We start from the raw sequence: 13,166 nt of genomic DNA on the forward strand, positions 1-13,166 counted from the left end.
TATCCAACTTATATTGTATAGTCTATCCATTTTTTCCATACCAAAAAATACTTCTCTTGCGATTGGTCTTTCAAGAAAGCCGAAATCTTTGCCATTTCCGCCAAATAAGAAACTTTAAAAAACCACTCTTGCGATTATATTCTTGAATAGGGATCAAAAAGGAAAAACAACTCACAAAGATCACTACCAATAAATAATTGGCAGAATGCCACAGGCCCAGATGCAAGTCATTCTGGCCAGGAATGTACAATTGAAATTCTGCCTTGGGCAATCCACCTGTGATGGCACAACACCTCCTACCCAAACAGATTAGCGCTTAAGAGGGCTCTCAGACTGGGAGGTAGAGTGGCTCTCCCAGAACCAAGTCCAAACAGATGTTAAGAGTATATTATTCTTGGAGAGATGGGAATAGGAGGGCAAACTCATATCGTTTGTTTTAAAAATACGAAAGTTTTAGTGATGGATAACGAATGATCAGAACTTCAGCCATTCAGTTGGATTGCATCCATCTTGTTCAGGTGCTTTTGCAGGCAAATTCTGATCTTAGCCAACCCAAACCTTCAACTTACCCTTCTGATTCTGCCTCCACAAAAACCTCGTCACCATCATCACCTGTTCCAGATTCTGAAGTGGTTGATAAGTTACCAGTGGAAGTTGTAACCATTGGAACAGACTGGGAGGCATGCTCGGAAGCATCGGCAGAAGCGCTTTCAGTAAATACAGACACTGGAAATGGGGGGGGGGGAGAACAGAGTGTAAGCCAAACCTATCCAAAAAGACAATGTTTTCTCTCTCTCCATCACACCGAATGCTATAAACACCCCCCCCCCCAAAATCTGGAAAGTAGAAATGTGTGTTATTATATATAGATACGCTTATATTGTTAAATATTCTTGCTTCTGTTTCACGCCAATCAGAACGATTGGCAGCATCAAGATGTTGCTAAACACTGGTAGTGTAGCATCTTACCAAGTTGTTCAAAAGATTTAATATCGCTTTCAAATTAAGCCCAGCACTCTCAAATTTCCTAGTGAAGCCAAGTCATACCAACCCTACCCACCATGATTCCTGGACTCTCAAAACAAGTTAAAAATGAACCTATTCCTGTATTACATATTTATAAAACATATTTTATAAATAAAAACATATTTATTGCTTTCATGACACAGTGCAATCATAGAAAAATTGTAGTCTGTGCTTAGAAGTCCCTGGTTGCAAAGCAATGGCCTTCTGCCTTCCTTGTGGTGACAAAGATTGAATTGCGTGTTGATTTGGAGGTAGGAAACAAGATCAAGATGAGAGAGAAGCTAATTCGGGATTTGTGGGATTTTACGTGAAAAACAGATGCCTATTTCTGCATAGACACAGCATCAGAGGAGGTGGAAGAAACTGAGGAAGGAAAGAGACTAGAGTGTCATAAACTACACTTTTTGTTACGTGATAATAAACTTCGATCCTTTGCTTATACTGACTTACAAATTTTCTAGAGATTAGTTAAGGTTTTCTGATTTTTCTTTTTCTAAAAATGCCCTTAACGCTCCCTGAAAAATAAAGGATTCTTTGTTCAAGAATGTAAGAAGTTTAGCACCACAGATGCCTTGCTTCTCTACTGACACCCGTTTGTTTTCAACTTCTACTTGAGAACCCACCAGCCAGTGTTTCTCTGGATGAAAAGCATCAACATCAGTTTCCCACCAAATAGCTCCATTTCTGTCAACAAACATTCTGTCTAATAACACTATTAGGAATGTAGAATCTGTACAAACTGGGCTCACCAGGTGCTGCAACTTGTAGTGGAGTTGTAGGGACACTACGACCTCCGGATTCCTCTTCATGGGCAAGAAAGAGGGGTGTTTCATACATTCCTAGACCTATCAAGAATTTGAGAAGAATTACTTTGATGCAACTCAAAAGCACAATATTCAGCCAAGAAAGCATTTGCTTCCCTGCTACCTTAATAGAAAGGCCCAAACAAGTTATTGTTTTTTTTTTTTTAAAAAAAAGGAAAACTCACCTAATATTCATACTTTGAAAAAGCAGAGAAAAATACAGCAATTTACATGGGAAACCTTTTGCACTTTTTAACATACTAGGCTTAATGCAACAATTAAAAGATGATCAAAGGCCTGGAGACTAAAACATATGAAGAACAGCTACAGGACTTGGGTCTGGCTAGTCTAAAGAAAAGAAGAAATAGGGAGACATGATAGCAGTATTCCAGTATTTGAAGGGCTGCCACCAAGAAGAGGGGGTCAAACTATTCTCCAGAGCACCAGAGGGCAGGACAAGAAGCAATGGTTGGAAATTGATCAAAGAGAGAAGCCACCTGGAATTAAGGAGAAACTTCCTGACAGTGAGGACTATTAACCAGTGGAACAGCTTGCCTTCAGAAATCATGGGCACTCCATCACTGGAGATTTTTAAGAAGAGGCTAGACAGTCACTTATCTGAAATGGTATAGGTTCTCCTGCTTGAGTGGAGGGTTGGACTAGAAGACCTCCAAAGTCCCTTTCTATTCTGTTTTGAAATATCTGTATCCTATATGATTTAGAAAATTTCATCAGTGCAAATCCTAACAAAACGTAGAGAAATGTGTGGGTATGTGCTTTCAAAGAGGCAGTAAATGATCTTAGAATTTGGTATCAGAGATTCTTTTTCATATTTGTATTTGTTTGTAGAGCATCTGCTAGAAGAGCATCAGAAAGTTCTCCAGTTTGAGTTCTTTTTGACTTAAATTTAATGCCACCTACTAAACATAAAGGGAGCTATTTTGTTATAGTGGTTAAAGCATAAGGCTAGAACACGGGTGTCAAACTTGCCACATCACGTGACGTGTCGTACCGCAATTTTTTTTGCATTGCCGGAACTGGGGTGGGTGTGGCCTCCATATGATGCCAATGGCCTGCGGGCCAGTAGTTTGACACCCCTGGGCTAGAAACTAGGAGATCCAGAGGAAAGCCAGCTGTGTGACCTTGGGCTACTGTCTCTCTCTCTCAGACCTAGCAAGGAGACAGTAGCAAACCACTTCTGAAATCTTGTCAAGAAAACTGCAGGGCCTTGTCCGATGGTCACCAAGACTTGAAGGCAGACAAAAAACAAAACAAAACAAAACATCACCTAGATATAAAAGAGAAGCACAAGTTCAGATATCTATACCTCCTTGTGATGCAAGTTGGCCAAGATCTGATTGGCCAGAGGTTTGTGGCATATCTTCAGGAGGTCCAAACCTGAACCGAGGAACTCCGGCAACCTGAGGAGAACTGAAAGACAGGTTACATCCCGTTTTACCCATCATTGACTAATTCTGCATCACTATGAGAGTTAGGGGAGGAAAAAAATTGAAATTATAAAGAAATTACAGTAAATTATTTATTAATTTATTAATATAGAAAATATATTTCTGTAAGGTTTTTAATACTGGAGTCCTACAATTTTCATTGTTTTTAAATACTTGTCATCATTATGATTTTGGTTGTTGTCTAAGACCACTTATACAATCTAAACAAACAAACAAACAAACAAACAAACAAACAAGGCATAAGGTTAATAGTATATATTAGTGAATACTAATATTCTGTAACATTAAAAAGGTTTGCTGCTCTTTTGCTGCTCGGAATCCACTTACTGAATTGCTTCTGCGAACCCATCTGTACGATGCGGTACCACCAATGTTGGGGTGCTTGGAACTGTCCGGTCCTCATCATCAAAGAAATGTTGCTGCTAGAGGGAGATTTTAAAAACTGTAAACAAACAGCTATTTGCATTGCTTGCCTTGAAAAGCATCATCTATTATGCTGGGCCCACTACTAAATGGGTTTTTAAAAAGCTAGATTCATTTTATAAGTCTGTACGGTCTCTGCCTTGGATCACCGAACCACTTCGTGAATTAGTACTTTGAGGAAACTCTAGAATAATTAAAACATGTCAGCTGAAGAATTCTATACTGATTTCCTAATCATGCTGAATTCAAAGAATTTTGTTGTTGTTGTTGTTAGTTGCAAAGTTGTGTCCGACCCATCGCGACCCCATGGACAACATTCCTCCAGGCCGTCCTGTCCTCTACCATCTTCTGGAGTCCATTTAAGCTCACGCCTATTCCATCCAGCCACCTCATTCTCTGTCGTCCCCTTCTTCTATTGCCCTCAATCTTTCCCAGCATTAGGCCCTTCTCCAGTGAGTCCTTCCTTCTCATTAGGTGGCCAAAGTACTTGAGTTTCAACTTCAGGATCTGGCCTTCTAAAGAGCAGTCAGGGTTGATCTCCTCTAGGACTGACCGGTTTGAACGCCTTGCTGTCAATAAGCCTTTGACCCATCTAGTTTATATCAAGGGTAGGAAACAAAATAGGAACATTCCATCCAGAAAGCAAAATAAACTATATGGCTGGATAAACAATGCCATCCCAATGAAAGAGGAGCAGGTTATTTCATTTGTGAGAAAGCATTCCAAATTCCAGAGGGGAGGTAAAGTCTACCTGGGAGTGAAGAATTTGCTGCAGTATCACAATGATTTTCAATCAGGAGCAGATGGGCTTGAATTTGTTACAAAGCCTATTTCATTATTTTTAATTAAACACATACTACTCTTTCTTCAATCAAAATGGAGCTTAATTTCAAATAACACCTCTGCCTCTCAATAGGATGATTTAAAAGTGCTGGGAAGCAGGTAAGTAAACAAAAGGCCTGCCACAGCACAGCTGAAATACAAATTCTGCATTTAGAAATAACAATAATTACTTACCATGCCACCTATACCTGGAGTTAGTTGAAGTCCACGCCCCACAGACTGTCTCCGAGCCGTTTGTATCCTCTGTATAGCCAAGAAAATTTTTAAAAATCAGTGACTTTAGTAGAAAATACCAGTTTTGTTTTTTTTTTAAATAGGATTGGGTAGATTGTTCTTTTTGAGACGGATTGGACTCTTACATTGTGATTTGGTTGTTTGTTAATAATGATTTATGGTTCAATGTTATGTTGGTTATTGCTCTTCCAAGAAATGACAAGATGCAAATATGAAGTCAGCCACCATCAGTTCTGCAAATGCTTATTCTTAAATCAATTTGCCTGCTGATATGCTATTTGAAAATGCAGCTTTGCACTTGACTATAAAGACTAAATGAATTTTCTCAGAATACATTCTCAACAAAGGCACTTCAAAATATATTTCCACTTAAAATAAGCCCGTGTAGGCATTTTAAGAATTTCTTTTTTTGGTGGGGAGGAATGCAACATCCAGATGGTCTAAAAGATAAAACTCTACAACATTCAAACTCTAATCCAGAAAATCGAGATCAATTTGGTTCACTTTAAAATCACATTCTAGAACATCCTGTCTTGAAAAGATCTACTTTATTGAAACTGGCCCCTGCTGACTCTTTCAAATTGTACTGCACAAAATAAATAAGCGATAGATACATCGCACCGTTTAATGGGAAATGGAAGCAAGGGGAGAAATGTGCTCTGTTTCTCATTTTTCCTTAAATAATACCATTCCTTTCTGGGGGATGCTGACGCATTTAGGAAAGAGAACATAAAGGCATCGAGCAAAAGACCACAGAGATATATTTTGGGTAGCCCACCGCACTAAGACAATTTAAAATTGAAAACTTAACTTAATGGGTTTGTGTTGGGGAAGGGGAATACCCAAAATAAAATGAAAAGAGCCAACAGTACACAAATTATTGGCAGGCCAGAACACTAGACATCAAAGGCAATCTTTGGTCCTTAAAAGAACATTTGGAGAGCCGCAGACTGCCCATTTCTGCTCGTAACAGTTTGCTTACTTGCTTAGTGAGTCTAACTGGACACAGTAGGATTTAAATTCTGAATTGGGCTACATGGGATTGCATTGTACAACTAGGAAATGACCTCAAATCTCACATTACTATAAAGAATACAGAGTAATTTGTTTTTGATCTTCCAGTTCAACTAAAAACTCTATCCTAACGTAGGGATCTATCTATTTACGAGGATCGAGGGTTAATCTATTTATCTACACTTAACATAAAGAAAAATCTCCAAATAGCTCAACATTCACATTGAACATGTTTTGGACAAATATGAATCACTCACGTGGTAATCCATTATCTAAATTATGCCCCCACTAGATAAATATGCAGAAGTAATATTCTTCTTTGATTTTACTTTTAAAGGGCTAGAATTCCAAAATATGTGCTAAATGCTATAATCCTGAATATTTTTGATGCACTTTTTGTCCAAATATCCTGCAATATTGTAGAGAAAAATAAAAACGTGTCCTGATATGGCAATTCATGATTATCCAAGAGATATTTGTATTTTGCTGATACAAATAAAGCAATGAGCAATCTTTCAAAGGCACGTTTCCCTGTGGTTCTCGCACCTGGACTGGGGGTCCCAGCTCCTGGGGTGGAGCAGGAATAGCATGGATAGTTAATCGTGGAGGTAAGGGATGAGGTCGAGGTGGACGGGGAACTTGTCTCTCAGAAGCAGATGTGGGCTGCTGCTCCCTTGGGCTTTCCTGAGAGAACGTAGACTCTACAGCACCTGTGCTCCCATCGCCTGATGATATACAAACAAATAATTACAAAGGCACACATTTGTAACTCCAAATCATTTCATGCTTCCCAAAACATGCTCCATTATATTTTCTGGAACAAATATTTCTATATATCACCCCCCCCAAAAAAAAAACACCCTCAAGCTAACAAAACAAGGACATTTTGTTGTGGCAGAGAGGTCTGATTTTAAACTTTCAGCGATTTCAAAGCGTCTTTGCTTAGTTGAGATAAGGAACTAGATGTTCATCCAGCAAAAAAAATCAGAAGCAATGAGCAAAAAATCAAAACAAAAAACCAAGCTTTAAAATGTTTTCAATGATTTAAAACCATTTATACACATATTTCTATAATCAAGGGCATAAAACACAGATACTGCTTAGAGAATAACCTGCTCAAAAAGATTTGCTTCCTTTAAACAAGCATAAACATCCAGTTAATCGTACCACAGTTCTGGGAGTCAGCTGCCCTCTGGCTATTTTCACCTCCAGCAATACTCTCTTCCATTTCTGTACTAGGATCCATTCCATCAGCAGCCTGAAATAAGGAAAAGGGGGGGGGGAGGGATATCAGGAATTAGCTGTTAATACCAATAGGGGCGGAAAGGGGGAAAAAAGAATATTTTCCCCAAGAAGTTAAAAGTAGATTTGCATCTAAAAGATTATTTTTTAAAATCATTAATTTTATCCAGATTAGGAACAAATAATATTCATACCTCAGCATCATCTGCTTCATATCCATCGTTACCATCCACGCTGCCAGTGCTTTCATTGCTATCCTCGCCTTCGTCCCCCATTCCTGTGTCTTCATCATCATCGTCGTCATCCTCATCTTCTTCATCTTCATATTCCTAAAAAAAAGAGATGGTTTTCTCTAAGTATGCTGAACTCTGCAGAAAGGGATGAAGTAATGGTCTTTGGGAACTAAATGGATCTTCCTTTGAGAATTAAAAGGTGTGATATTTCAATCAATAAAGTGCTATTGTCACAAAAGGCAGAAAGGGTCATAAAAATGAAAATAGGATTATGTTCTTGGATAAATGTCTGAAATTATTCCTAGCAGTCCTAGCTGTTGGAAATACAACCCTCAGTTCAGAATTTATGTAACTTTTAAAAATAAAAGGATAATGCATTTTTAAATTAGTAAAACACATTCTTTTTTATTGACTAATAGAACCAAGCACATCCTTGTTCTTGGTATTTATTGTGAAAATTAGACTGGACCTAAACTCTTTCTGGTAGATTCAGGAATATCAAAGTCTAATGTATTAGTTGACTGTGTGTAAAGATATGTAACGGTTGCTTCTACAGTGCCTGCAAAAAGCCACAACCGATACAATAATACTCAATCAGAGCCAATACATAGAAACTGAGGAGTCACCATAGGAATTTTGGGGACGCTAAATAGTTTCTTCTTCACTCGCAGGCACATACTAAATAAGAAAATAAATACAGTAGGCATTACTTCTGCTTCACCATCATTTTCCTCATCGTCATCCTCTTCATCATCACTGTCAATGACAATGACATCATCTCTCTTGCCCTGACACTCTTGGGATGAGGTTGTATTCTGCTGATCTGATTGAAGAGGTCCAAGGTCTATAGGGAGGGACTGAGAAGTTTCCTCGCTATCCTCCATAGGTGTATACTCGCCCTGCGTGACACCCTTCAAATAAAGAGGAAGACAATAATGGTCAGCGGAATTAAAACAAATGCTATTAACAACCATCCTCACAACTTTTTTTTTTTCCCTCTTTCACAAAACTGGATACAAATGAAAGAAAGTTTTTCGTGGGGCTAAAACCTTTGCTAGCTCAGTTTTAAAGGCTGTAGCAAATAGGAAACTGGTTTATAGATTTATAATGCTAAGCTTTAATCTGCCCCAAGGAAGAAGCCATGCTTTGATTTTGAGCAACAAGCTAGTAATAAATGGGACTCTGCATTACAAATTCTGCCCCTTTTGAATGTGACATCACAGTGGAGGTAAAAAAGGGGTGGGGCTTCCACTGCAACACGGCTGACCCCCTTCCCTTGTTCTCTTCTCCCCATGGACACTAGTGTGGTTCCTTGATTCTGAAGCGTTCTTAAAAAATCAACTGTGTAAAACTTTGTGTGAAACTACTGTGTGAAACTTTAAGAATTAACATGGCTCAAAATGCGAAGCACCCTTTCAGAACATCTGTCTTCAGAGGACATGCCCCTGAACTGACATCTATTTAAGTGGAATTAACTACTGCAAAGATCTCCTAGTTCCTCCTAATCACTGAGTGGAGCTATATAACTGCTCGTTTAAGCAGGAAGGTAGTAAGAAATCAGGTACGCATGCCAGGAGGATAGCAATGCAAAGAAAAGCTTCCTCGGAGAAAGAAAGGCTGGAACATTTGCAGAAATTCATAGAAATAAAATACAGGAAGTCTAAATTAGTAGGCATGACTCACACAGGGAGAGGTCACTGTCCTATGTAGCAACTACTTACTGAGAGTTGCCAGTCCCAACTGTGGTCGCTAAATGAGGACTAGCTGTAGGTGAGTAAAAGCCTACTGATAAGTGCAGTATTATACGCAATCGGATCCTGCATATATGCATGCACATATATACGCTTCTTTAATTCTCTCTTCTGCTAGCACCTCCTGTCCTGCATGAGAATTGGAGGGTTTATTTTTAAAAGCCCATGTAAAATCCTCTTATAATAAAAATTGTATGAGGATTGAAGGGGCTATGGAGATTATTGCTAGAGAGAAAAACTGATAAGCAACTCTAATTCATTCAGAGGGAAATTTCTGGAAGTTGCTACAACCTACAAATAAGATGTGGAAATTGTTCCTGCAATCAGGAACTTACTTCACCAATGGAATCCTGTGAATCCTGATTGTAAGTCTGAGCTTCTATTTCTCCATCCGTGCTCTCTTCTGCAGTTACTTCCTCCTGAAATATTATAGAAATGCATGACGTTTAATTGGGAAACGTTAAGATCGATATATGCAGATCGAAAACATAGTATTTTACAGTAGAGGCTATTACTGTAGCTGTAATAATTTGCAAATCTTAGTAATATTGTTACTGATCCACGAATACCAAAGTCAAACCTTTAAGTTTTAACAGCCTCCACGGGCAGTTGTTAAAACTGAACGTGTAGAATTATTGATAACTGGTCGTATATACACTCACTTAAATCTGCAATCACTTTATAAGTTGACATTTGATATCTGACAAACGAATATATAAGACAATTTTAATGAGAAACATGGTACAGGGAGTTCCTTGACTTATAACAACTGAGCCCAAAATTTCTGTTGCTAAGCAAAACAGCTGTTAAGTGAGTTCTGCCCCATTTTATGACCATTCTTGCTATGGTTAAGTGAATCACTGCAGCTGTTAAGTTACTAACATGATTGTTAAGTGAATCTGGCTTCTCCACTGACTTTGCCTGTCAGAAGGTCGCAAAAGGAGATCACGTGACCCTGGGACCCTGCAACTAATTCAGCAGGGGTCCCCAACCCCCGGGCTGTGGACCAGTACCGGGCCATGGCATGCCAGCAACCGGTCTGCACAAACAAGGAAAACCCCATCCACAGGAGGCAGGCAGCACCCAAAGCCAAGCCCCCTCTCTCCACGTAACCGGTTCCTGGTGCCCAAAAGGTTGGGGACCTCTGTAATACAGGATGATGTTCAAATTGGTTGAAAGCCAATATCTAAGGCTGCATTGTTGTTGTTTTTTTTTTCTTGAGATGCTCATAATCCCACAGTTCCCCTTACAAACCTCTGGCCCAACTCTTTGCAAAGTTCTCAGTTTCTTTGCAAGAGGCAGATCAACCATTTCCTCGGGCATCTGTTCTGAGTTTTCGACGGCATTCTCCTCTTCTTCCTCTCGTGCTCGTTTGGGCAGAGATGAGCTGGGAGTAGCTGAAACTAAAAGGGAAATGTTTTCCTTTAGTCAAACACATTACATTAAAGATCTAAGAAAAAGAAACAAACAAGCAAACAAACAAACAAACAGTGGCTATGGAATTCTTCTTTCAATGGACAGTGTCACATCCCCAAACTCTTCTTGTTTCACTTCATATGTATTCTTGTTTGGGCCCTGCCATTCTGCTGGGGGGGGGGGTTTCCTATTTTTCCTCTCCTGTCTCTATCCAAATGAGAGAAGAAAGTGCCTCCCTTATCAGGGAGACAATTACTGAGAAAAGGAAACTGGAAAAGACCTTGAGATGCGGGCCAACTTGTGCCAGTTACCCAAACATCGTGTCCCCTGGGGATTGGCTGCATTTCAAATGGACATTATGATTTTGGTGGGAGGAGGGAGACTGCTAGTTTAATTATACCGTTTAAGCGGGATTTTCCCCAGATCTTGCCTTGACTTTCCTACTATCACTAGCCCCTAATAAAAGTATCCTTTTGAGACAATGCCTGTTTCAAGAGTTCTGCTTTCTTGGGTGGTTAGCTGAGGTGAGTCCTTACAGACAGCTTGGTTGCTTATAATCAATGCTTCTAAAATGCTGATTTTTAATTAATTTTAAATTACATCATCAACATTTACATCACGCATTCTTTCCTAATCTGGGTACAATCTGGGTAGATTTCAACTCCCAGCCAAAGTGAATTTTTTTCCCTGAAAATTTGAGAACTGAGTCTAGACCAGGGGTAGGCAACCTTGGCTCTTTTATGACTTTGGACTTCAACTCCCAGAATTCCTGAGCCAGGCTGGCTCAGGAATTCTGGGAGTTGAAGTCCACGAGTCATAAAAGAGCCAAGGTTGCCTACCCCTGGTCTAGACAACTGAATCAAGAAGGTGGATGTGGTGGTTTCCAGAAAGCCAACCTGTGCCAAACACTGCCGTTGACGTAGAAGGTCTTTCTATCTGGGAGCTCTGCACCACCTCCATGATGGCTGGGGACGGTTCTTGGGCAGCCGGTTCGATCTGAGGATGACTCTGTTGAGTAGGCTGTACAAAAGCTGTGGCCTGAGTCTGTTGTGGAACCGTCAAGATGGGCTGGGAAAGAGAGGTCTGCACATTGGGGCTCGTGGAGCGCACAGACCCGCTTGTGCTTCCAAAGACTGGAACATGTTCAACTGGTCCTTCTGACTGCATGGCTGAAATGAAGTTAGGATGCGGGTCAGTTTCACACATCGTTTTAATGTTTAAGGTGAGAGCTGGAATCTCAGCTCAGAATGCGGGAAAATAATTCTAGAAGTTATGTCATCTCACTTCCTTAAAAAAAATAAAAACAGTGATGTTGCTGCTGACAGAGTCAAATTAATCCATATTTATGTTTTCTACCTTCAGGTAACTGTTACACTGAAATATGACTCATGTTAATATAGTATGGCATTTAGATATTGAGACAAGAGTCTCTTGCAATTTTAAGATGGATGCTATTTTCACCAACAAGGAACAGAACAACCTAGAGTAAACAAATACTACACCTTATAATAAATTGCTATCTTTTCCATCATTAAAATGAGTTCAGATTACATCCCACCAAATAATTTTCCCCCCAAGTTCCATTTCTCATCTTTTCACACTTTTAAGTAGATTTTTGCAACAATGCTCAAAAATTTCTAATTTACAAGATACTATCACAGAGATTTTTAGAGTTTAATGAGAAGACTCAGGCTGCATAAAATCCTTGAATTAGGAACATCCCAAGTGTTACGATGGGGGTGTTATAACCTTTCACTCCATCTGTGATTTTCTCAATCTCAAGCCGAATATACATTTTCTTTCTTTTAATTAAGGGGCTTTACATAGTGCTGAATACTAGCAGGTGGGTCAACCTTTTGACTTTGATCTAGAGGTTCAAAAAAACTTGCCTACATACTTACCTATTTATAAGTACCGTATTTTCCGGCGTATAAGATGACTTTCTAAAGCGCGGAAATCGGCGCCGAAGTCGGGTGTTGTCTTATACGCCGAGTCGTCTTATACGCCGGAAATTATGGTAGTTTCTGGCGGATAAGATGACTTTCTAGGCATGGAATCGGCGCCGAAGTCGAGGGTCATCTTATACGCTGGGTTGTCTTATACGCTGGAAAATATGGTAAGCATTTGATTATTATGTCTTTAATTCAGTATGTTTCAATCAGAAATTACCTTCCTGAGTCTCCACTTGTGTTGTTGGCATAACAGTGGCTGTTGGAGTAGTTGTAGGATTGGTGACTGTAGCAGGTGTAACCATTGGACGGATGCTAGCCCTTGGGGTGGGCTTGTTCCCGGGTATGGCAGCAGCTGTCACTTTGCTTGGGGTAGACACCACAGGAGTTGGCTTGATGTTGGCTGTTGGTGGATCTGAAGCACTAGCTCTAGAAATAATCCAAAATGGTATGTTGGTGGATGTTTTAAGCATGTAATTATGATTACAATGCAGCTTCTCTTTAGTAAAGGAAAAACCAACCAACCCAACCAAAAAACAAATAAAAATCTAAACATTTTTTTCCTTTCGGTGTTAAAAAAAAAGACTAAAATGTAGGGATCTTCCCTCAAAGGGAAAGAACCCTAGCTCCTTGACAGTTGTGGACATCTTTTCATACATGTTTCTCAGCTCAAGATCCTTGTGAAGGCAAGCTGACCATAATTCTTCATAGCACAAGTGTTGTGGGGAATGGGTGGAATCAGGGACAGGACCAAGAAATTCAA

General features: G+C 39.6%; 1 protein-coding gene across 2 annotated transcripts in view; it reads right to left on the reverse strand.

The window, feature by feature from the left end:
- TPR (translocated promoter region, nuclear basket protein) overlaps positions 1–13,166 on the reverse strand; it is a 58,884-nt gene that overhangs the window by 4,059 nt on the left and 41,659 nt on the right. Inside the window, exons 36-48 of one of the 2 annotated variants that reach the window (XM_039320616.1) lie at positions 12,624–12,832; positions 11,351–11,623; positions 10,293–10,441; positions 9,374–9,457; positions 7,998–8,198; positions 7,249–7,383; positions 6,980–7,070; positions 6,359–6,537; positions 4,739–4,807; positions 3,626–3,717; positions 3,157–3,260; positions 1,776–1,871; positions 570–726 (exon numbers count right to left, since the gene is read on the reverse strand). In XM_039320616.1, the coding sequence (XP_039176550.1) occupies positions 570–726; positions 1,776–1,871; positions 3,157–3,260; positions 3,626–3,717; positions 4,739–4,807; positions 6,359–6,537; positions 6,980–7,070; positions 7,249–7,383; positions 7,998–8,198; positions 9,374–9,457; positions 10,293–10,441; positions 11,351–11,623; positions 12,624–12,832 (1,839 nt within the window). Of the gene's footprint in view, positions 1–569; positions 727–1,775; positions 1,872–3,156; positions 3,261–3,625; positions 3,721–4,738; positions 4,808–6,358; positions 6,538–6,979; positions 7,071–7,248; positions 7,384–7,997; positions 8,199–9,373; positions 9,458–10,292; positions 10,442–11,350; positions 11,624–12,623; positions 12,833–13,166 lie in introns of both variants that reach the window. The other variant, XM_039320615.1, reaches the window with a different exon arrangement.

This window comes from Crotalus tigris, unplaced genomic scaffold (genome assembly GCF_016545835.1).
Source record: "Crotalus tigris isolate CLP2741 ecotype Arizona unplaced genomic scaffold, ASM1654583v1 scf7180000023662.225785, whole genome shotgun sequence".
Lineage (NCBI taxonomy): Eukaryota > Metazoa > Chordata > Lepidosauria > Squamata > Viperidae > Crotalus > Crotalus tigris.